Source organism: Empidonax traillii, unplaced genomic scaffold (genome assembly GCF_003031625.1).
Source record: "Empidonax traillii isolate 1590-97213 ecotype Southwest subspecies unplaced genomic scaffold, ASM303162v1 scaffold461:size861717, whole genome shotgun sequence".
NCBI classification, from domain to species: domain Eukaryota; kingdom Metazoa; phylum Chordata; class Aves; order Passeriformes; family Tyrannidae; genus Empidonax; species Empidonax traillii.
The window spans coordinates 374,024-395,741 of NW_020955654.1; the positions used below are offsets into that span (position 1 = coordinate 374,024).

Here is a 21,718-nt window from a genome sequence, read left to right on the forward strand (position 1 = left end):
CATTAAATTACCCATGTCCAAAATCCCCAGCTCTCCTTTGCCCTGGGGTTTTTGCCTGTCACACAGTTCAGAGGGACCACTGGCAGCAGCACTGCCCAAGAGAGATACCGTGAGACTGCTGGGGAAATGCATCTATGGGAAAGGCATCTATGGTCTCCCCACCTCCATCACAGCTCTGGCTTCAACCTCCTCCTTGCCAGAACTGCCCTGGAAAGAGGAACTAACCAGCAAAACCAGGGGAAGTGAGCCCGTCCATATGGAAGGAGTCACAGCTTTCACATCACAAACTGCTTCAACTGTTTATTCCCCAAAACGTGCAGCAGGTGCCCCGTGCCACCGAAACCAGAGCCCAGCCACTCTCCAGCATCCCTGGGCAGAGCTGGGGCAGCGCCCTTGGCACCAGGTTCCTAAGGTTCGGCATTCCTGAGCAGGAGATGCTTTCCCCAGCACTGCAGACCCTGGAGGAAGGTCAGGAATGGGATAGAGGAGGTTGCAAAGGGCCCAGACACTTGTGCCATGGGCTGGAACCTCCAGAACCACCGGTGCCTGCCCCAGGGTCTTGTGCAACCTCTTGCCCAAGAGAGGGGAGACAAGCATTGCACTGTCTCCCACACAGCACTGCCTCTCCACTTCTTTTCATTTCCTTTGCCCCAAAGAAAAGCCTTGGAGTCAGCATCAAAGCCTGTGTGACCAGGGTCAGACCCCATGAGGGTGGGACCCCAAGGCTGTAGGGCTGGGGACAGGTCCCTTGCATTGACACCGAGGAAACAGGGCCACCCAGGGGCAGAGGAGAGTCACCCAAGCACTGGACGAGGGAGATTTACACAGTGAAATTCCCTGAGCACGGTGAAGAGCTTAAAGCCAGATTTCTCCCTGCCCCACCCCGGGCAGAACAGCTTTCATGGGGAGGGAGCTTTTGCAACAAGGAGGGCAGCAAACTCTGGGCACCTCAACTTTCTGCTCCCCACACCCCTGTCTCGGTTCCACTGTCATTTCTCACATGCCTCAGCTTTCACTTCTCCTTTCCCTTTCACTAATCCCCCAGCCAGCTCATTTCCCCAGCTCCTGCCTCCCCGCTCAGACTGGTAGAGGGTTCTGCACCGGTTCAGCCATGGGCTGGGTGCACTGGGGGGTCTTGCTCATCTGGGTGCCCATGGCATGGGTGAGAGGCACTGAGAAGTCACAGGAGCTCTCCTCCTCTTTGGGGTTTCTGGAGTGCAGGAAGACCCTGAAGCTCTCACGTCTGGAAGTCCTGCCGGGAGGGGGCTGGGATAACCTCAGAAATTTGGATATGGGCAGAGTCATCAACCTGGGCTACTCGCTGTGTAAGACCACAGAGGACGGATCTTATATCATCCCAGACGAGATCTTCACTATCCCTGTCAAGCAGAGCAACCTGGATGTCCACTCTGAGATCATCGAGTCCTGGAAAGATTATCGAAGCCTCACCTCTGCCTCCATCAACCTGGAACTGTCCCTCTTCTCCTCCATCAATGGCAAGTTCTCCTACGACTTCTGCCGGACCAAGACCCACCACGTGAAGGACCGCGCCGTGACCACCCGAGTGCAAGTCAGGAACCTGGTTTACACCGCCAAGGTCGACCCGGGGGCAGCCCTGGACCAGGGCTTCAAGAAGCAGCTGCTGACCATCGCCAGCCACCTGGAGAACAACCAGACACGCATGGCTGATTTTCTGGCCGAGGTGCTGGTGCTGAACTACGGCACCCACGCCATCACCTCCGTGGATGCCGGAGCTAGCCTGGTGCAGGAGGATCAGATCAAGGCGACCTTCCTGCAGGACACCTGGGGCACACGGAGCGCGGTCACTGCCTCGGCCGGTGCGGCTTTCCACAGCATCGTCAGTGCGGAAACCCGGGAGACCCTGGACATCAGCTCTGGCTTCACCAAGCAGTATCTGCAGAACCGCACCCACTCCAGGGTGGAGAGCATCGGCGGGACCCCCTTTTACCCAGGCATCACCCTCAAGACCTGGCAGGAGAGGATTCAAAACCAGCTGGTGGCTCTGGACCGCTCAGGGCTGCCCCTGTACTACTACATCAAGCCCAGCGCACTGCCAGAGCTGCCCACCCCAACGGTGAGGAGGCTGGCCAGGTGGGTGGAGATGGCCATCCGCCGCTACTATACCTTCAACACCCACCCAGGCTGCACCGACGCCTCCTCACCCAACTTCAACTTCCATGCCAACACCGATGATGGCTCCTGCGAGGGTGCCATGGCCAACTTCACCTTTGGGGGAGTCTTCCAGCAGTGTGTGGGGCTGGCCGGCCCCGACACCAGCACCCTGTGCCGGGGGCTGGAGCAGAGGAACCCCCTCACTGGGGTGTTCTCCTGCCCCACCACCTACACTCCGGTGCTGCTGGGCGTGCAGGAGAGGGAGGAGGGCCACAGCCACCTGGAATGCCACAACAAGTGCATTCTGGGCATCTTCTGCCATCGCAAGTGCCAGGACGTCTTCTGGATCTCCCGGGTGCAATTCAGTGCCTACTGGTGCGCCGCGAATGGGACGGTGGCCCCCAACTCGGGATACCTCTTTGGGGGGCTGTTCAGCACCCACAGCGCCAACCCCATCACCAGTGCCCAGTCCTGTCCCTCGGGGTACTTCCCCCTGAAGCTCTTTGGCGAGCTCAGAGTGTGTGTGAGCCAGGATTACGAGGCGGGGGCCCAGTACGCGGTGCCCTTCGGGGGCTTCTTTAGCTGCCAGGCAGGGAACCCCTTGGCCGGGCAGCACCAAGGCACCGCCGAGGACCCCCACGTCAAGGGCTGTCCCCCAGGCTTCAGCCAGCACTTGGCGCTCATCAGCGACAGCTGCCAGGTGGAATTCTGCGTCCAGGCCGGGCTCTTCACGGGGGGCTCGCTGCCGCCCGCCCGCCTGCCCCCTTTCACCCGGCCCCCCGCCAACCTGCCGGCTGTGGACACCGTGCTGGTGCGGGACGGGGACAGCACCTGGGTGAAGGACGGGCAGAGCCACGTGTGGCGGCTGGCGCAGCCCGAGGAAATCCGGCATGTGGCGCAAATGGTGGGAGAGCAGGGGTTGACGGGGGGCGAGGTGGCTGGCATCACTGTGGCGATCCTTGCCGGCTCGGCCACCGTCCTGGTGATGGCCTGGTATGGCCACCGGAGGTACAAGGCGTGGGGGTACCGCGCCCTGGGCGCGGGGGACAGCGTGGGCCCTGCTGGGCCCCCCGACAGCACCGTGCTGAGCGTGGGCGAGGGCTACCAGCAAGAGCCTGAGGGGCTGGTGGCCTGAGTGCCCCCTGCCCAGATCGCCTGCCCCAAACTCAGGCAAAGCCCCCCTGCTGCACCCCGCGGGGAAGGAGGGAGCGGAGCAGCCGCCCCGCAAGCCCAGGGCAGCCCCTGTCTCCATGTATATCTATCGGGATAGATATACACACGCATGCACAGAGCCACGGAGCAGTTTTATTTCAGCCAGCGACCGACTGTGTAGTCAACAGAGCATTAAAAAAGAAAAAAAAGAAGTCACGTTGTGGAAAGACTTAGTCACAATAAAAGCCACGGGGCTGGAGGTGGGGGGGGACCCTCCCCTTCCTTGCCCGGGTCATGGCAGGGTTTTGCATAGCTCCAGATAGAGTTTGTCTGCACCAGGGAAAACCCAGGGTTGGTGTGGAGGAGAAATCACACAGCTGTGCAGCTCCCTGGGCAGCCAAGCCACCCAAAAAGGGGGTGGTGTTCCTGGGGAAAGAGGTTTTCTCCCTTGAGGTAGAAAATAACCCAGGCTAAGGAAGGCTGGGGACAGATGGGTGCAAAGGCACTTCAGGGGGACGAGGGGTGCCTGGCCCTGCTCTCAGTGCCCCTCGCTCGCCTGGCCACACAGACGACTGACAGAAGACAACAGAGAGGCCAGGCCGTGCAGGGACCACGAAGGTCCCCTGCCATTCGCTTTATTGACCCCCCACTGCCCTCCACGGGGTGGCCAGCAGGGGTGACAGACCCTCCAGACCATGGAGAGGAAAAACAGCAACGACAACAGAACGATGCACAGAAGGATGGGCCCCCTCCCGCGCCACCGTCCCCAGCACAGAGGGTGAGGTGACCCTCCCCAGGCAAACCAGGAGGGGACTGCAACAAAACTGGCTGGGAGATCCCACCTTCCCCCAGGGAGCAACAGCACAGGGCTGGGGGTGGCCTGGGCACTGGTGGGTGCTGCCCCCAACTCTTGCTCTCCAACCCCGGAGGTCTCGTGGGCAGCCAGACACCAGCACTGGGGACAGCCCCCAAAACCGTGGTGACCTCGCCAGCACCTGGCACAGGCGTGAAGGGCCCCATGAATCCCACACTGGTTTAGGCTGGAAGGGACCTCACGGACCATCTCATTCCAAACCCCCTGGGCAGGGACACATTCCACTTGCCCTGGGCACTCAAAGGCCCAGGGAGCCCAAGAATGCCATAGAACATACTCCCCCACCCCCTCATCACCCACACTCTCCTACCCATGCCCCAGCCCACGCCAGCCCCTCCAAGGCCTCTCTGGGGGCAGCAAGGGGAACAGTTCTCAGCCCCACCTGCGCCTTGGCGCCGTGGGGACCCACAGGTGACCGCCCTTCCGTGGGGCAGAGCCCTGATGGGGTGGGGGGTCCCCACAGCCCCTGTCTCATCCCCAAGCACCACCGTGCCCAGCCCCAGTCTGGCTGCAGCCCCACGTTCTCCCAGGCCTCAGGTTGCCTCCACAAATGCCCCCCCTATATGTACATATATACGACAAAACCCCAAAATATGAGGTATTATAGAAATTCAACGCGGGGACACCCCCATACAAACAGTTCAAGGAACCCACTGCAGTGGGGGTGGGACACAGGCCACAAAACGTCCATCGCTGTCCCCCCCTTCCACTTCCTAGCACACACCAGCCCCTCCCTGGCATGCAGAGGCAGGGGCAGCCCAGACAAGGGGACCCTGCAGGGCACAGCTCAGACACAGCCAAGACGAGCAGAGGGTACAGGGCTGGGGGGCAGCCCAGGGCCCCCCAACCTCCACGGACACAGGAGACCAGTGGGAAGGTACCGGACAGAACGGACAAACAAACAAATGTCAGAGGGACAAGGCAGAGCAAGGGGGCCTCCCATGGCTCCAGCTCCCATCCCAGGACAGGTCCCAGCCCCAGGTGGGTGTCAGGGGAGTTGGGTCAGGCTGGGACCGGTGTGGATGAGGAGAGAGGGGAGCCTGGCACCCCCCAAGCCCTCAGCACAGTGGCAGCGAGGACAGCACACCATCCAGAGGGGTGGCCACGCCACCTGAAGTCCCACAGCTGTGTGTGGGGAGGTTCCCACCCCGCAGGAGTGAAGGGGACGGCCGAAAGGACCTTCTCCCGCATTCCTGGCCAGCCTGGGGATGTTCCCACTGCACAGGTGCCACTGGGAGCAGGGGAGCCCCAGGTGAACCCTGAAAAGCCCCCAGGCGGGTTTCTCCAGCAGCTTTATCCTGGTGGGTGCCAGCACGGGCAACCCTTTCCGTGCTTCCTTGCCACGGTCTCAGTCCTTCTCCTGCGCCAGGCTCTCCTCCGTGATGCCCTGGGCTGCGAGCTCAGCCAGGACATTGTCCAGGTAGTTGATGTCAGGGTAGCCATGGCCAGTGAGGTTGGAGCCGAACTCTGTCTTGTGGTGGATCTCATTCCAGATCACCGTGTCTGACTCACCTGTGGTGCTGGAGGTCCCAATGGCAAAGATCAGGCGCCGGTCCCAGGCTACCAGCAGCAACCTCAAGACCTGTGGAGGAGAGGGGGCAGGCAGCAAAGCAAACGCCACGTGGTGAACCACCCGCTCCTGTTCAAGGCACACCTGATCATCGCGGTATGCCCTGGCAACATGGGCAACCTGCAGCCAGGCCCTGCAGGGAGCTGGGGATCCCAGCACAGGGTCCTGCCCCTGGTCCCAAAACAGAGGGACCAGGCTGCTGAGCTCCCCCAGCATGTGGGAAGGTTCTTCTCCACGGGAAAGTCTCCCCCTGCGTAAGTCCATTTTTCCCCACGCTCCTCCTCGATGTGCCTTGGCCAGCTGGAGCTGCCCAGGTGAGCCCCTCACCTTCCTGCCCTTCTCGCTGTCTGGCAGGTAGCAGTGCCGGGGGAAGCCACGGGCCGTGAAGCTCTTCCCGGGGTTTGGGTGCTCCGGTCCCTGCAATGTGGGAAGTGGGAGAAGAAAACCCCTGTGGAGCTCAAAAGGATACTCTGGGCACAAGGTAATCCTCCCCAGCCTTCGTGGACACTAATTGCTGCCATCCCCCTGCCACCAAGCAGACAGGGACAACACACCCATCCAGACACAACCCAGACTTCCCACAACATCCTTATGGACAAGCAGCTCCTGAGTGAAGGCACGAACTGCAGCATGACCTGGGGGGTAACACAGCAGCAACAAGAGCCACCAGCCCCACAGAGGATCACCCACTTTACCCCCCTGGCCACGTGGCCAGGCCTCACCTGCACACCCGGGGGGATGTTGTAGATGATGCGGATGGTTTTGCAGTCAGCGTGGCCGGGCAGTGCGTGAGGGATGATGTGATACTCCATCTTCCCTGGGGGCTGCGTCCCCGTCTTCACCCCATAGATGGTTTTGCAGGTGGGACACTGCAGACTCCCATCCTGAGAGCAGGAACACACTGAAACCGGTGTCCACAAGCCACGCTAGGCACTTGGTGCCTGAGCAGCACTGAACGCTGCTTTAATCGTGAAAGTCACCAAAAAAACACCCAGGAAGCGTGGGATAGGGCTGGGGAAGTTCACTACGGCTACCCAGCTTCACCCAAAAACCTGAGGGTCTGTGTTCCTCTTCCCCATCAGTTTTCGAGTCCTCATTGCTTTCCCTCCCTCTGATTTGGTGGGGATTTTTGGTTTGGTTTGGTTTGTTTTTTTTTTCAAAGGGGGAAATACAATAAATATTAAAAATCTCCAAGCAATGGGGAATATATTTTCTAGGGAATGTCAGGCCATTTACAGCAGGCTTGGGAAAGCCCTCCTGTGGCTGGAAAAGCACTGCCAGGCACCAGATTCCAGGCAGCTCTGCTCAAACAGTCAGGGAATGAAAGTTCAAACTCAGAAGGAAAGCAAGCACATAAAACTGGGCACAGTGGGGGAAAACACACCCAGGCAAGCCCAGGTTCTGATTTAGCAGTCCCGAAGCACGTGCTGCTGATAAAAATTAAACTGTGTCAGGGTGGGAGGTCAGAGTCCTCTGAGGCAGCTGGACCCGAGTGCTGTCCTAGTGGGAGCAGGGGCAGCTCAGCACAGCTGGCCAAGCCGAGGCCTCTCACCTTGTTGCCGTTGTTGTACATGGCAACCAGGCAGTGCAGGTGGAAGACGTGGCTACACTTGACCAGCTTCCCCACGAGGTCAGGCTTGACGGCTGGCTGGGGCCCCTTGTAGCCAGAGGGGGCAGAGAGACGCTCCATGCAGATGGTGCAGTCCTGCATAGAAGGGGAGGAGAGGGATCAGATGGATGGACACAGCCAGAGCTGAGGACACGGGGCTGATGAGCTGCCCTGGGACCAGCACCCACCCCTGGGGCTGGGCTGCTGCTCCTGCCCCACCCATCCCTTCTCCTTGGAGGGGACAGAGAAGAGCCATGAGGGGCGGTGGGACACCCCTGCACGGGAAGGGAGGAGATGGCCCAGGACATGGTGCATGTCCCGCTGCCCGTCCCGGAGCAAAGCAGCCCGGGGACACCCCAGCACAGCCCCCGCCGCTCGCACCTCGTCTGGTGGGTGCCGCACCTTCTGCAGGTATTTTTTCAGTACCTCCTCTGGGGTTTTACCTGCAGGAGAGCAAGAGTCAGAGGGAGAAACCCACTGCCAGGGGCAGCAGAGGGGACGGGGGCTCAGGGGAACCAGGTAGAGAAGGGGGGGACAGGGGCCAAGCAGCCAAATGCCTCTCACCCTTCTTGGCCTGTTTCTTGGTGGTCTTGCGGCAGGTGTGGGAGATACCGGGGATGGACTGGATCTCGCTCTTGCTGACGGGTGGGGGGTGCAGAACCAGCTTGGGGGGCCGGGTCAGGCACACAGGCAGCCCGGCAGCGCTCATCAGGATCCCTGTGATCCCTGGGGAAAACACGGCTTGGAAACAGCACCGAGGAAACAGCACCGAGGAACCAGCCACACCTCAGACCCCACACGATCCCCAAAACCGCCCCACTAGGCTGTCTGTCCCCTACCCCGGGGTTGTTTATCCTTTCACCCTGGGGAACCCAGCACTCATGGGCACCCGCTGCGACCCCATTCTCACCTGCCAGCGCTGGGTTGACGGGGCTGGAGCCAGTGAGGTTCTTCACAGGGACAGTGGGGACCCTGAGGGGAGCCAGCAGAGACTACGTCAGGTGGCAGCACCTACGTCCCCACAGGGCCCAGGGGCCAGACAACAGTTGCCCGAGCAACTGCACGGGCCCAGGATGGAAACAGAGAATCCCCCAATGGGGCAACGTGCCCCCCCCCCCGCCCCATCACCGCCTTTTCTCTGGCGCTTTAGAAACTCTGCCTGCATCTCCATTCATGGTCCCTTTTTGTCACTGCTCCCCGGGCCAGTCTGTTGTTTCTTTTTCTCTTTTCTCCTATAGCCACGTCACTGCCACAGCTCTTTTCCCCCACTCCCCTTGGGGCTCTCTTCCATGGGAAAGTTTCCCAGCAGGTCAGGAGCAGAGGGAAGGGGGAGGATGGAGAGGGAGAGGAAAGGGGCCAGGCTGCAACAGAAGGCTGACGGTAGAGCCAGACAAAGAGGAGAAACAGGCTCATTAAATGTCCACCCCCTCACAAAAATGTGGGTGGGGGGTCTGGAGGGACCCCTTCTCATGGGGTATGAATGGCTTTTCTTTGGGCCTCTCGCAGTCCCTCACCCAACCCCTGCCTCCAAGAGAAAGAGCAGTCTCAGCCTCTTCATTGAGATGCAGGAGCCACCTCGTCCACGCTCCAGTCCCCAGGCACCTGCGGGGAAGGCGAGGGGCCCAGCAGAGCGCCCTACCCTGGGAGCCTGGGGAGCACTGAGGTCTGTCTCCCACCAGGCTCAGGGCTGGTGGGGTCCCTCTGTGCCCTGGGGAGGGGGGAAAAGCTTGCGCTGCCCCCTCCTCCCTCCAGGCACCCCCTCGCTCGCAGGCAGCGGGACTCACCCAGAGGCGATGAGCACCCGGGACTGGGCGATGGCCAGGCGCTGGAGGTGGCTGCGGTTCAGGGTGCCAAGGCCAGGATGGGCTGCTTTTCCACTGCCGGCACTGGGGGGGCTGCCGGTGTTGCTGGCCGAGCTTAGGGCGGGCGTGCTGGCCGCCTGCCGCCGCCCCCCCTGGGCTGCCAGCGGCTTCAGCGAGCCACGCACCACAGCCAAGCCGCTGGGTGCCTTGGCCCCCGGGGTGGGTGTCGGTGCTTTGGGGGTGGCCAGCGGCAGGGCGGGGGCTTTGCGGGGCTGCAGGGTGGCAGTGCCAGGGCCGGTGGCTGACACGGTGGCTTTGACGCTCATGACCAGGAGGCACTGGGGACAGGTGCAGGCAGGGACCGGTGGGGCTGCCGCTGCCCCGGGGCTGGCCGGCCAGGACTGGGACTTGGGCAGGGTGCCTGAGACCAGTGGGTAGACCATGTCGAGCCGGCGGCGGACGCGGCGCTTGCGCTGTGTCTGCCGGTTGATCTGGCCCATGGTCACGAAGTCTATAATGTAGCAGAAGCCAATGGCGCTCAGGTCCACCCAGGGGTGCTGCTTCTCGTAGGCGCGCTGGATGGTGATGCCCACGTCCATGTCGTAGGGCGTCCACGTCCCGCTGTCATTCTCCCACTCCCAGACGACTCCCTTGCCTGGCGCCGACGATGGGTCGTAGTAGCTGCGCCGGACAGGGCGGATCGTGCCTGAGGGAGGGTGACAGACCCTGGCGTCAGACCCTGGCGCCAGCACCCACCTGTGGGCAGGGAGCAAAACCACTCCAACCTGCCCTGCCAGTGCCATCCACATGGGGACAGGACGGTTTTCCGGCTCAGCTGCTGTCCTCACCCTGGCAGGGGACTGGCGTGCCTTGGACTCCCCTGGCTGCTGCCTGCGAGCCGCCCTGCCACAAAGCACCCTGAGGTCCGTTCACGACCTGGGGCCTCTGCCCCAGTGCGACTGGGTTAAAGGGAAGGGCGGATTTCCCGCCCAGTGCTCTCAGCCATGGCACGCGGCCACTTGGCCCCACTGGGGAAACACAGCACCACAAGTTTGGCTGCTCCAGTCTGCTCCCGGGGACCTCCCACAGGAGCCTGATGAAACCAGTCATTAGGGCACCGGCATCCTGCAGTGCCTGGCACTGCCTCCCTCTCAGCTCTAGACTAGAAGAGGTTTCAATAAAAGATTTCAGGGGCATCTCCAAGCCCCTCAGCAGTGCCGCACACAGGCACTCATGCACACAGGGGAGCGGGGCTGGTGCCAGCCCTGCCATCTGCAGCTCCCAAACCGGCCCGCAATGAAAACCCAGACTGTGGCACAGGGAAAATCCCAGTGAGGCCAAGGAGTTTGAGTGGGGCCCTGTGCCTGGCTTCTGCTCCCCCATCAGCAAACATCATGAGTGGGATCAGAGCACACAAAGCACAAAGGTTCTGTGCCCTGCATCCATATTTTTGCGAGGTCTTTCCTTTCCCACCACTCCCTGTCAACTAGGATGCATTCAAAGCATGGACAGAGATTTTGGAAACTCCTACAACAAGGAGAAAGCCTTCCTCTTTGGGATGTCTAATGGAATGGCAGAGCAGGCCGAACATGGCCAGGCTCAGCCCTGGGGTCCCATCCTGAGCGTGTTATTCCAGAGGTGTTTGTGTAACAGGTGGGATGATCTCCCAAGCAGCGCTGCTTCCACACCCCTGTGCACAACCCCATGGCTCAGCCCCGCTGCCAGCACTGGGAACAAGAAAGCTTAAAGAGAAGAAATAACAAGCCTGCTGCTTCGGCTTTTCACCACGTGTCCTGCAAAGCCTGCAAGAATTTCAGTGGTGCCTTTTTACCCCCACCACTCTGCAGGGAGCAGCCACCACCGCTGGTCCCACACGGCCATGTCGCACACACCAGTGGGCTAAAAACGAAAAGGTGTTGATTGGTACTCTGCTATAGCGGGTGGGGTACAGCTACACGCCAGGCAAGCCAAGCCACCGGCCCTGTCCTGCGAAGGAGCACCCAGGTCAGAAAAGCCGCCGGCGCTCGGCGCACAAAGCGGGGCCGGAGGGTGATTTATCCTAATCCGGCGGCGGCATGCGGCATCTGGCGGTCCCCAGGCAGCAGTGTGGGAATGCTGTGTGTTCCCCCAGCCCCGCGCCGCCAGCCGGCCTCCCATTCAACAGGGGAAGAAAGGGAACAATAGCTATTCAGGGCCTGCCAGGGTCGCGACCCCCCCAAATCAGAGCTGTTTAATGACCCAAAATACCAACATCCCCAGCAACCCAGGGAGAGAGAGAACAATCTCCCTTTCAGTCCTCCACCCTGGGCAACAATAGCCCTCAGAAGCTGGCCCCCAGCCCCTTCTTTGCAGAGGTCCCTTGTCCCCACACCCCCGGGCAGGGGAGGGTCGCCGCCAGCCCCCAAGGCTGCTGGGGGAAGAAGGACAAAGGAGGGTGTCTGGCGCTCTGCTGCACCCAGCACCCCCTGCCCCAGGGACAAAGCACACTGGCCATCACAGGGCTGCTGGGGGGGGTCACAAACTCCGCTCTTGGCACAGGGCCCCCCACCTGGCGGGCAGACAATCCCCATCACCTGCCTGCGCCCTCCTTGAGCATTGCCCCACCTGCCTGTGCCCCCTCCCTGGGCACCCCAGGGGCTGCCAGCCCCCGGGGCAGGATTTGGCAGTCAAGTACCGCTCAGCTCTCTAGGCCTTCGTGCCTGATGGCGGCTCAGAGGCAGCACAGAGGGAACGGGGAGAAAGGTCTGCTGGGGACGGGCTTCCCCGGCACGCACGGACAAGAGAAGCCCGCGGGGTGGGCGCAGGAGGGGCGCTGCAGCGGGGAGGAGGCCAGGCAGCACGGCCCCGGGGGGAGCAGGGACGCGCGGCACGGGGGGCCCGGGGCCCGGGCGGGAGGGCATCGTCGGCACGGCCAGGCGGTGCGGGGCATCGCAGGGCATCGCGGGGGCATCGCCGGCACGGCCGGGCGGTGGCGGGGCATCGCGGGCACGGCGGGGCCCGGTAGCGCCCTGCGGAGCGGCTCCGGCACCGCCAGAGCCCGGGGAGCCTCGGAAGCATCCCGGCGGCCGGGCAACGCGGTGCGGTGCGGTGCGGGCAAGGAGCGCCGCGGGGGCCCGGCAGTCGCTGGGGCGCGGCGCGGGGCCGACTCACCGGTGTCCTGGCGGAACTGGTGCATGGACTGCAGGTCGATGATGTAGGGCGCCAGACGGCTGTCGGCCTGGCCCAGCACCACGCTGCCGCCCGCCCGCGGCCCGGCGCGGGCCACCGCCTCGATGTGGTGGCTGACGGCCGGGCTGTAGGGCCGCCAGCGCCCGTGCTCGTTCAGCCATTCCCACACCACCACGGCCGAGGCCAGCAGCATGGCTCCGCCGCCGCGAGCCCGGCTCGCCGCCCCACCGCAGCCCGCCCCGCCGGCTCTCGCATGCTCGGCGCGGCGCAGGGCTCTGCCCGCCCCCGCTCGCGGCCGGAGCCGGAGCCGCGCACGGCCGGGCCGCCCCTGCGCGCACCCGCGGCGCCGCTGCCGGCCGGCCCCGCCCGCACCGGCACCCCGGCGGCGGCACGGCCGGGCACGGCCAGGAGGCACCGCCCTGGCGGCACTGCCACCCGCCCCGCCCCGGTGTCACTGGGCGTACCGCGAGGGGGCGAGAAACATGTGTCTGCCCCTGGACCCCTACCCTGCACACCTGAGAGCATTCACAGTGCCCCCCGTACCCCCACTGTGCACTCCTGGGTGCCTGGTGTCCCTGTACCCACACTGCACCCCCGGGACCATTCCCAGTGCCCCCTGTATCCCCACAGCTGGGTCCCTGGTGTCCCTGTATTCCCACCTTGCACCCTGCCACTGCAGACTGCCCCTGGACCCACCCCCTGGGTCCCTGGACCCACACCCTGCACCCATGGGACTTCTCCCACTGTCCCTGAACCCCCTGTACCTCCACCCTGTGTCCCTGGGACCCCTCCCAGTATCCCCACACCTTCAATCAGGACTGCAGCCCAGGGAGCCCCTGGTGTGCTCCCACCCCTGTGGGCCCCCACCTGCCAGTGATGGGACTTGGGGTGCTGATGGGTTAACATGGACCCCACTTCATGTGCTGTGACAAAGAAATGTGGTCCAAGAGCTTCTCCCATTTCCCTGTCTAGGCCACAGCGCTTGTAGGGAGCAGCCCCCTGAGCTACCCTTTCCTGTGGCCCTTGAAACACAAAACTGTCTCATGTCTAGGGGTACCTGGGCTGCAGGCCCAGGTCCTGCACCCCAGCTCTCCCAGCTGCCTGCCACAATTCAGTTTCCCTGAGAAGTACTTTTCCTGCAGATTTCACGCAGCTTCAGCCCAGAGTGAGGCTGCAAATCCTTTGGGACTCTGCTGCTCCAACTGAGGGAGGCAATGAAGGCCAAAATAAAACCAGTGCTGCTCCCACTGTGACAGAAGTACCTCTGTGCTATGGCAACTCTGGGACTGGAGCAGCCAAAAAAGCATTCCTGAGCTTGTTCTTCCACTGAGCTCCACGAGCATCTTCCCAGGGCAGCCCTGAATGCCCAGATGTTGGGGACAGGCAAGTGTCAGTCTCACCTCCTTTGGTGCTCCTGCGCTCAGAATCACAAAATTTCCTTGGATATCAAACACCTATCAATTCCTGGTTTGGGAGAACTGTATGCGCAGGTTTCACAGCAAGTCCTCCAGTCCACAGTCCACCTTGGCTCGGAGGGCAGCTCATCCCCAGGCCACGGGACACACCACTGCCGAGCTCTCGGGGCTGGTGCAGCTCCTCTCCTGGCAAACCTGTTTCCCAGGCACTGCCCATCCTGCTGAGTGTCTGCCAGCAGCACTTGTGGTGAGAAACCATTAGACAATGATCCAAATAGAGGAAAAAGTGAAGGAAGAAGTGGGGAAGAAACAGGTGGGGACTAACTGGGGAGGTGCCAGCTGGCAAGTGCTGTGGTGGGACAGGACGAGGCGAACCGCACGGGCTCTCCTTTCCCCAGCTCATACAGAGCCAGGCTTGAGGCACCTTCTCCTGCAAGAAGGGAGGGCTCCCGACCCTTCCTGGGAAGGGGAGCCCCTCCTCTGCCTTTTCACCTGTTCCTTCAGGCAAGACAAGTGCAGCCAAAGCCACGGCGAGGAAACCCGGGGAAATCCTTTCCGCTGACTCAGGCTGGAGGAAAAGGTTTTCCTGCTATTAAAAAGGAAAGTGTTGGTGAACATCCACCCCCCGGCTGCAGCTCAGGATCAGGGAGTCAGGAGCCAGAGCTGCACAACTGAACCCCACCAGTGGGCAAGTGCTGGTGGGCAAGGGGCAAATCCATTCTCGCCCAGCACAGATGCCAGCACCCAAGTGAGTGTGCCTGAGGTGAGGGAGCAGACTCAGTCATCTTGAAACCTTTCCAACCCCACAAAGTGTGCCCAACCACACGTTAAGCCCAAATATTTATTGTTTTGAAATTAAACACATCCATGGGTTGCTTTTGGTGGGTCCTTCCCTGCTGCAATGTGGGAGTGCAGCCCCCTGCCCCCCTTCCCCGTTCCCCCCAGCACTGCAGAGCCTTCCTCTCTTCCTAAAGCACAATCTTGGATGGTTTTGGTGGGTTCTCAGTTTGCAGGAAGCCACTGCATGGGGTCCTCAGCAGCATCAGCCACATGGGTATGACTATCTTCCTCTCAAACACCTAATTTGTTTCCAAAATAAACAGCTTCAGTCACCTCCAGCCACCCACATCAACTTCTTTTCAGCCTGTGGCAAAGCAAGTCCAAAGGGCCTCTTGGCACCAAGGGAGCTCAGCTGTCGGGTGCCCCTGTTCTCGCCAAATCACTTCACTGGTGAATCCCTCGGGGCTACAGCTGAAAAATAGCACTAAATCCCAGCCAGTTCAGACTCCCCAGTGGGGGCTGGCTGGCAGGAAAAGGCTGAGAGCTGGAGCCCGTAGCTCAGCCAGAGCGTGGAGGTTTGGATTATGGATTGCTTTTTCCCATTGTTTCTGGTGGCCATTCCCGAGCATTGCGGCTGCTCCACAAACACAGACACACCCAGCACCGCTGGTCAGGTAACAGGGCAGGAGCAAGGAAGGTTGCAAAAGCGGTGTTTCCCAAGACAGGGAAGCCCCTGAAGCGACATCATTGTCCCTGTTGCTGCTTCTATCCCCCGAGAGCGACTGCAGCGCCGAGCTCAGCTCAGTGCCAGCAGCTGATACGGAAGGATCGAGTTGCAAGCCAGGGCTGGGTGATCCCGGCTCTCCTGGGACCTGAAGGTCACCTCGGACCAGGCAACTACTGCTGTGGGAGAAAAGGGGTCTGTTCCCACCTGCTTGTGTCACGAGGCTCCCTCCAGATGCCTGTGCCCACCTCTGGGAAGGTGAGGGGCAGACGGTGTGAGCACTGCTGAACAGGAGGGTGTAAGGGGGCACAAGCAAGATGGCTTCAAGTGTACAAAGCAGAGGAGATCGGGAGAGAAAAATACCTGTCAGAAAAGGGACTCGCTTTCACTAAACCTGAAAAAAATAGTGACCAGAAATTGTTATTCCTGAGTGCAGGGAAGCAGAAACATCCCAGTAATCCAGTCTGAGCTGTAAAGCTGCAGGCAGACAGTCAGTCAGTGGCGAGGAAGAAGGTGCACATTCTTCTTCGTGGGCATCACCCGTAAACAGAGGCAGCACCAAACCACCCTTGGAGCCGACCTCACTGTGCCAGGTGCCCCAATGTGGCCAGTGGGGTGGGCAGGATGAGCTCTGGGGGCTGTGCCTTGGTGCTGCACCAGGGCCCCCGTGCCGACACTGCCAGTGCTGGGGCCAGTGCTGTCCCCACCAGCCATGACAAAGCCGCTTTGTGCGGGGCCAGCCGGGCATGTCCCCAGCCTCTGTCCCCAACCTCCTCCCCGTTTCATGGCTCCACTCTCCCTCCATGTTGCCTTTCCTCTCACAGGCCAGGGTAGAAGTCAGGGCCACACTAGGACAAGGCACAACCCCAGCAACCCCCCCACGTCCTCGTCATCTTCCCCAGCTCCTTCATCTTCCCCACGGCCTCCCAGTGAGTCCCATCCCCCCTAGACCCCTCATCCCGCCGGGACTGACCCTTCCCTGGTGTGGGCACACGGCAGACCAGGCTTTCCGGTGAGGTTGAGCCCCACTGTCTCACCTCCCCCAAGAAGTACATCACCCTGGTAGATCTCCCAGCCCTTTTATTCACTCAACAGCCAGCAGCCCTCACATCCAGTTGGCATGAGAACCACAGCTCAGGCAGCTGTGAAACACTGTTGAAACACTCCACAGGGTGAGTGGTGAGGTTGGGGCTGTTTGATTCTCCATGCCATTTCCAGTCCTAAAATAACACCCGGAGGCACTCACCTCCTTGCAGAGGGGCTTCTGAATCACAGCCTTCAGTGAAAAGATCCTCTCCATTACCATGTCCAAGAGGTTAAGAAATTTCCTCCTGACTATATCCCCACTTCCCCCCCATGCCCAAAAAGCCCCCAAGCAGTTAGAGCAGAAATTCAGTGAGCAGCCAATGCAAGCTGGGCAGAAGATGTGCATGAGGTGAAGCCTTGCTCCTTGCAGCTGCGGGGCAGGTCCCAAGACTCCTTTGGCCAGGTGACACTTTGCTGTCCCTTGGCTCCTGCCTTGCATCCACAAGAGCCCCCAGGGTGGCCACAGCAAACCAGGCAGCAACCAAATTCCAAAGAAAAGGATCTCCGCTGAGGGTCATGGCATCCAGGCCCTGGGGTGAGCAGCAAAGCTGGTTCCCAGGGGATAATTTCAACTGCCAGCCCAAGGACCACTGAGGATAGCCCTGCCTGGGGCTCCCTGCTCCCTCCGAGGTACACTGTGGCCCGTGCCTCAGTTTCCCCACAGGGAGTGGCACCAAAAGCACGGGGGACCCAGGGATTAATGGCACGGTCCCTCCCATCTGCCTTCCCTCCTTCACTGTCAGCTGCCCCCCACTGTGCCCCGGCGGCACCTGAGACCCCCTGCCCCACGCTCGCCTTCACGGCCTCTCGGCCGGGCTGGGGGATGAGCCGGCGGCCGGGCCAGGCTTGGCGAGCTGCCGCAGGTCCCGCACAGACCTCACAGCCCACTGGGCCAGCTCCCGCAGCACCCCCAGGCCCCGCAGCTTCTGCTCGAAGAGGCCTTGGGGCTGGGGGGGCGGCCCATCTTCCTCCTCGCTCGGGGGTCCGCGACTCTCCAGCCGCAGCAGCTCCTCGAGGTGGTAGGCGAAGGCTGAGACCTGGAGCAGCACGGCCGCCAGTGCCCGGCCCAGGGCGGCGTCGGCCTCACCCAGCTGCTCCCGCTGCTCCTCCAGCATCTGCGCCAGCAGGGCGCGGAAGGCCCTGTAGGCCGCCAGGTTCTCCAGCAGCCGCTGGGTCCCCGTCTGCTCGTCCCAGTGCTCCACCGCCGCCGGCGGCACCCCCTCCACCGCCGCCACGCTGGCCGAGGCGTCCAGGCCCTGCCGCTCCACCTGCAGGGCGAGACCCACTAGGGATCAGCGGTGGTCGGAGCAATCTGGGGGGTATCCCCCGCCCCGAGCCATGCCAGCGCTGCTCCAGGGGGCCCAGTCCGGGAGGGGTTTGTGGCTGTGCAAGGCCAGGAGCCCAAGGTTCGCCCAGGCATCAGCACGTGCAGAAACTCGCAGAGCTTCATCCCCCATCCCTGCCACAGGACAGATTCCTCACACCCCACAGCTGCCAGGAGCCTCCCAGACCCCACCAGCACTCCCAGCCCCGCAGCAGCCAGAAGGAGCAGGGCAAACTCACGTAGGCATCCAGGAGGTCCACGACATCTGAGCGCATCTTCCCGGCCAGGCGGATGCCACGGGCGCAAAGGTCACGGCGCCGGAGAGCAGGCGAGGGACTGTCTGCTCCCGCCATGGTCCGGGCAGCTGTCACGGCCACCAGGCTCAGGGCGCAGTGCCCGCCCGGCCCGGGCAGGACAATCACTTGCTGAGCTGGTGCATTCCAGCCGGGAGCTCCGCTCACAGGTCCGCTGGCCTGGCTCTCCCCCTCTTCCGTGCCTGGGGCCTGGCACCACGTTGCAAATTCCCGCCTCTGGGATCAACAGCGACAGATTATTCCCCTGATTCCCCCACGCATTGCTACTCCAAGTGCTTTGCCCAGAACCGTCTCGCTCGGCAGCAACAGGCTGCCAGCGCCAGCTGACCCACTCCTCCCTCCCAGCCACACAGTGGGATTTGCAGCACGTTAATCCCTCTGGCTCATGCGGAGCGCGGGAAACCACTGCCGGGAAGAGGCGAGCAAAGCCCGGACATTGCTCAACACCCCAGCCCGGGCAGGCGGCAGGGGCTGACCAGGGCCAGGAGTGGAGGCTCGAGGGGACCCTCCAGGCTGCACATGCAGCACCAGCCCAAAGCTGAGCTGCAACCCAAAACCTTGCAGAAGGGTCAGTCCCAGTCACCTCCAGCCCTCTTACTGCCCCACAGCCATGGGACTGGGACCCCAGGTTTAACCTCCCTTTCCCAGAGGGGTTCTGCCCCAAAGAGGGGCTATGGGACAGGACGTGGTCTCTCCTCAAGACCCCAAAATGCAGGACTCAGTCACTGTTTCTCAGCCCTAAATGTGGCCACATAAGGCCAGCAGGACTCAGTCTCCCATTTCTCACCTTCAGCACTGGTCACTCCACAGGATTCAGTCTCTGCCTTCAAGCCCCCAAAGTGCATGACTTGGTTTCTCTCTGTGAGCCCAAGCACTGGCTGAGTAACCCTGGTTTCAGGGCCTCAAAACACAGGACTTAGTCACTGGTTTTTAAGCCCCCAAAATGCAGCACTTGGTCTCTCTTTGTAAGCCCAAAGATACAGGACATGCTCTCTGCCTCAGGCCCTGAAAGCAGTATTTAGTGCCTGTTTCTAAGCCCAGAATTGGGCATGTAAGAGCGTGGTTTCAGAACTGCAAAATGAAGCATTTAGTCTCTGTTCTTAAGCTCTGAGCCTCATTTTGAGGTCCACAACACAGCCCTGAGTCTCTCTTTGGGAGCCCAAAAGCTGATCAAATGAGTCTGGTTCTGAGCCCCCCAAACTGGCCCAGGGTCATGACTCCAACCCTGCTGGCAGCTGGCACCAGCAGCCACTCACGCACCCCCCCCACGTGGGATGGGGAAGAGCCATCCCAAGGACAGCACCAGCCACCCCACAGATGAGCTGCATGCACCAGGACAAAAACAGCCCACGGGGTTGGGTTGGTTTTTCCTCAGTATGTTTATTTTGGTTATGTATCACCCAGATAAGGAGGAAAAAAAAAGCCAAGACTTGAAAGCAACTTCCCACAAGTACCACAGTGTGCCTGGTCAAGGGGCCCCGTACCCCCAGCAGCCTCTTTGTCACCTCATGGCTACTGCAGAAAGTGCTGCTGAGCTCTGGGAGCCCCTGGCCCCGGCAGCCCTTGACCCCTAAAGCACTGCCCATGGTGGGCACAGCCCCGAGAGTGGTCAAAGGGCCCTGAGTCCCCTCCAACCCCTCCCCAGGAGGAGAAAAAAAAATAAATACAGGGGAAAAAAAATACAAAAAAGTTTATTGCAAACTACTACAATAATTTATTGAAGCAAACTGCATGCGAGTGAAGGAGAGACATCGAGGGGAGGAGGAGCTGCAGGAGGGCTGTGTCAGTTTTAGGGCTTCAGAGGGGCCTGGGAAGGGAGCTACTACACATCTCTCCTGCATCAGGGGCGAGCAGGCTGTGGTTAGAGGACAGACAGGCACCTGGCCACGGCCAGAAAAAGAAAAGGGAGAGCTACAAGAGGTGTCATGGAAGGACGAGGCGGGGAGCGGCAGGATCAGAGGTGCCCAGGCCGGGAAGCAAGGGGAGTGTCTGATTTTGCATCCCAGAAATGTGGCTGGTGGCAAAGTCTGCTCCGCTCGGGGCGGCTGCAGGACCAGGCCACTCCCTCAGCTCCCAGCCAGGTGTCAAGAACTGAGTCAGCGGCAAGCAAGCCTTTGACCCAAAGGCATTTTAGTGCCATCCCTTGACCAGGAATCCCCGGGCTCTCCACTTAGTGTTCTGTGCAAGGCTCTGCCCACCCCGCACCTCCCACGGGCACAGGGGCTGGCAGAGAAAGCAGCTCCAGATGGAAATCACGGTAATGTGATCCAAGCAAGAAACTGGATCATCCCAACTGAAGAAACTGGTTTAGTTTAAACTCCATTCCACTGCAGACCTGCCTGCACTGTCCCAAAGGACCCTCCACTAGGTGTGCTGGGCCCTCACCTCATGGCAGGCCTGAGAGCCAGGCTGTTGCCACGGTGAGAACATGGGATGCCCTCGCCCAGAGCACCAGACACCCAACTGTTCCGCCACAATCCGCCCCAACACCAGAAGTGTTTCGACTTGCTCTGACAAAGGTATCTGTGTAAGGAGGGAAGGGAGGGGGCAAACCGGGACAAACGGCCCAATAAAAGCCATCATGTTTGGGCCACGGTCGGATTTCCAGGCAGCACAGGGGACAGAGTGGGTGTTCAGAGTCAGTTTCCTGTTAAGTTTCCAATTAAATTCCACATTTTATTGCGGTTTTCTAGACCCCAGGTACCCGGTTTTGCCAAGCTGCTGTGTGCTACAGACTAACTCAGCTGATCTTGTGCTCGGACAAAACACTTTAGCTCTGCTCCCAACCACAGAAACCCAACCAAAAATAAACAAGCAAACAAACAAAAAGCCAGGTTATTCCTCACCTCTTCCAAAACCACTACGAATTCAAGGCCACTGAATCTCCACACAAAGTCTCAGAGAAGAGCAAAAAAAAAATCCAAGTCTCCATAGCAGACACCTCTTACCCTATGTAAACTTTTCCAAGGGCTCAGAGCTGCCCTAACTACATCAGCAGGCAACACCTGGCCTGCCACACTTCAGGGAGAGCAGGGGCATCTGTGCAGAAGAGAGAACCTTTGAGAACACTGCTACACAACACCCTCCCCCATAACGGGGGCAGGGAGAGAAGCTGACAGCCCCTTAGTCCCACGTCAATCTATTGCCTTGGATAAACAAGCCTGAGAAAACCACATCCAGTCCCTGTGCCTTGGCCTAGACCTGGAAAGGAGAGGCAGAGTCAGATGAGGAGCACCACATCCCCCCAGCAGCAAGCAGCTCACGACTGCCCCAAGTCACGAGAACAAGTTCCTGGCCAACAACATCCTTCCCCGAAAGGCTGCGGAGCATTTAACGCAAGGAGCTCACCCGGAGCTGGGAGGGAGGGAGACAACAGCCAGCTGTTCCATCACTCACCTCATCCTCCTGCTAACACGCTGCTGCAGAAACCCCCATGGCACACAGGGCTCTTCTCCAGGGGCTCTCCCTCCTCTACTCTGGAAAAGCTGCGAGACACATCTGACTCCAGAGCGCTGCCTTCCCCTCGGCCCTCAAAGCCGCTGTTACGATGGCACACCGTGCTCCCTGCACTGGAGCCTACTGGGAAACAGCCTGAACCCCTTCCACGCCCGCCCCCTAAGAACAGAACTAAAAAATACCGACCCTTTTTTAATCAATAAATAAGGAATCTTGTTACCACAACACAAAAACGAAGCATGTTCAAAGTGCAAATTACTGTCGTCAAACTGGGATGCTCCTCCTTGCCTCTCCCACGCAGGGCTCCTGTA

The 21,718-nt window shown here is 60.8% G+C and overlaps 3 protein-coding genes across 4 annotated transcripts; 1 reads left to right on the forward strand and 2 right to left on the reverse strand.

Annotated features, from left to right (window-relative positions):
• The first annotated feature begins 1,077 nt into the window (after window positions 1–1,077).
• Window positions 1,078–3,353, forward strand: MPEG1 (macrophage expressed 1). The gene has a single exon (XM_027895460.1). The coding sequence runs from the start codon at window positions 1,112–1,114 to the stop codon at window positions 3,266–3,268; it is 2,157 nt and encodes a 718-aa protein (XP_027751261.1). The 5' UTR covers window positions 1,078–1,111; the 3' UTR covers window positions 3,269–3,353.
• Window positions 3,354–4,243: 890 nt separating this feature from the next.
• DTX4 (deltex E3 ubiquitin ligase 4) lies at window positions 4,244–12,553 on the reverse strand. Its single transcript, XM_027895465.1, has 9 exons — window positions 12,291–12,553; window positions 9,123–9,846; window positions 8,249–8,310; window positions 7,903–8,064; window positions 7,720–7,781; window positions 7,282–7,434; window positions 6,452–6,613; window positions 6,057–6,146; window positions 4,244–5,741 (listed from the first exon to the last, which is right to left on the reverse strand). Exons 1-9 carry the CDS (start codon window positions 12,499–12,501, stop codon window positions 5,508–5,510), a joined length of 1,860 nt encoding a protein of 619 aa, XP_027751266.1. The 5' UTR covers window positions 12,502–12,553; the 3' UTR covers window positions 4,244–5,507.
• A 4,554-nt stretch (window positions 12,554–17,107) lies between these two features.
• Window positions 17,108–21,442, reverse strand: CNTF (ciliary neurotrophic factor). Of its 2 annotated transcripts, none has more exons than XM_027895498.1 (3): window positions 21,348–21,442; window positions 17,877–18,167; window positions 17,108–17,581 (listed from the first exon to the last, which is right to left on the reverse strand). In XM_027895498.1, exons 2-3 carry the CDS (start codon window positions 17,988–17,990, stop codon window positions 17,111–17,113), a joined length of 585 nt encoding a protein of 194 aa, XP_027751299.1. In that variant the 5' UTR covers window positions 17,991–18,167; window positions 21,348–21,442; the 3' UTR covers window positions 17,108–17,110. The 2 variants fall into 2 exon arrangements, with proteins under 2 accessions (XP_027751299.1, XP_027751300.1); XM_027895499.1 differs by lacking the exon at window positions 21,348–21,442 and adding an exon at window positions 18,739–18,775.
• Window positions 21,443–21,718: the final 276 nt, after the last annotated feature.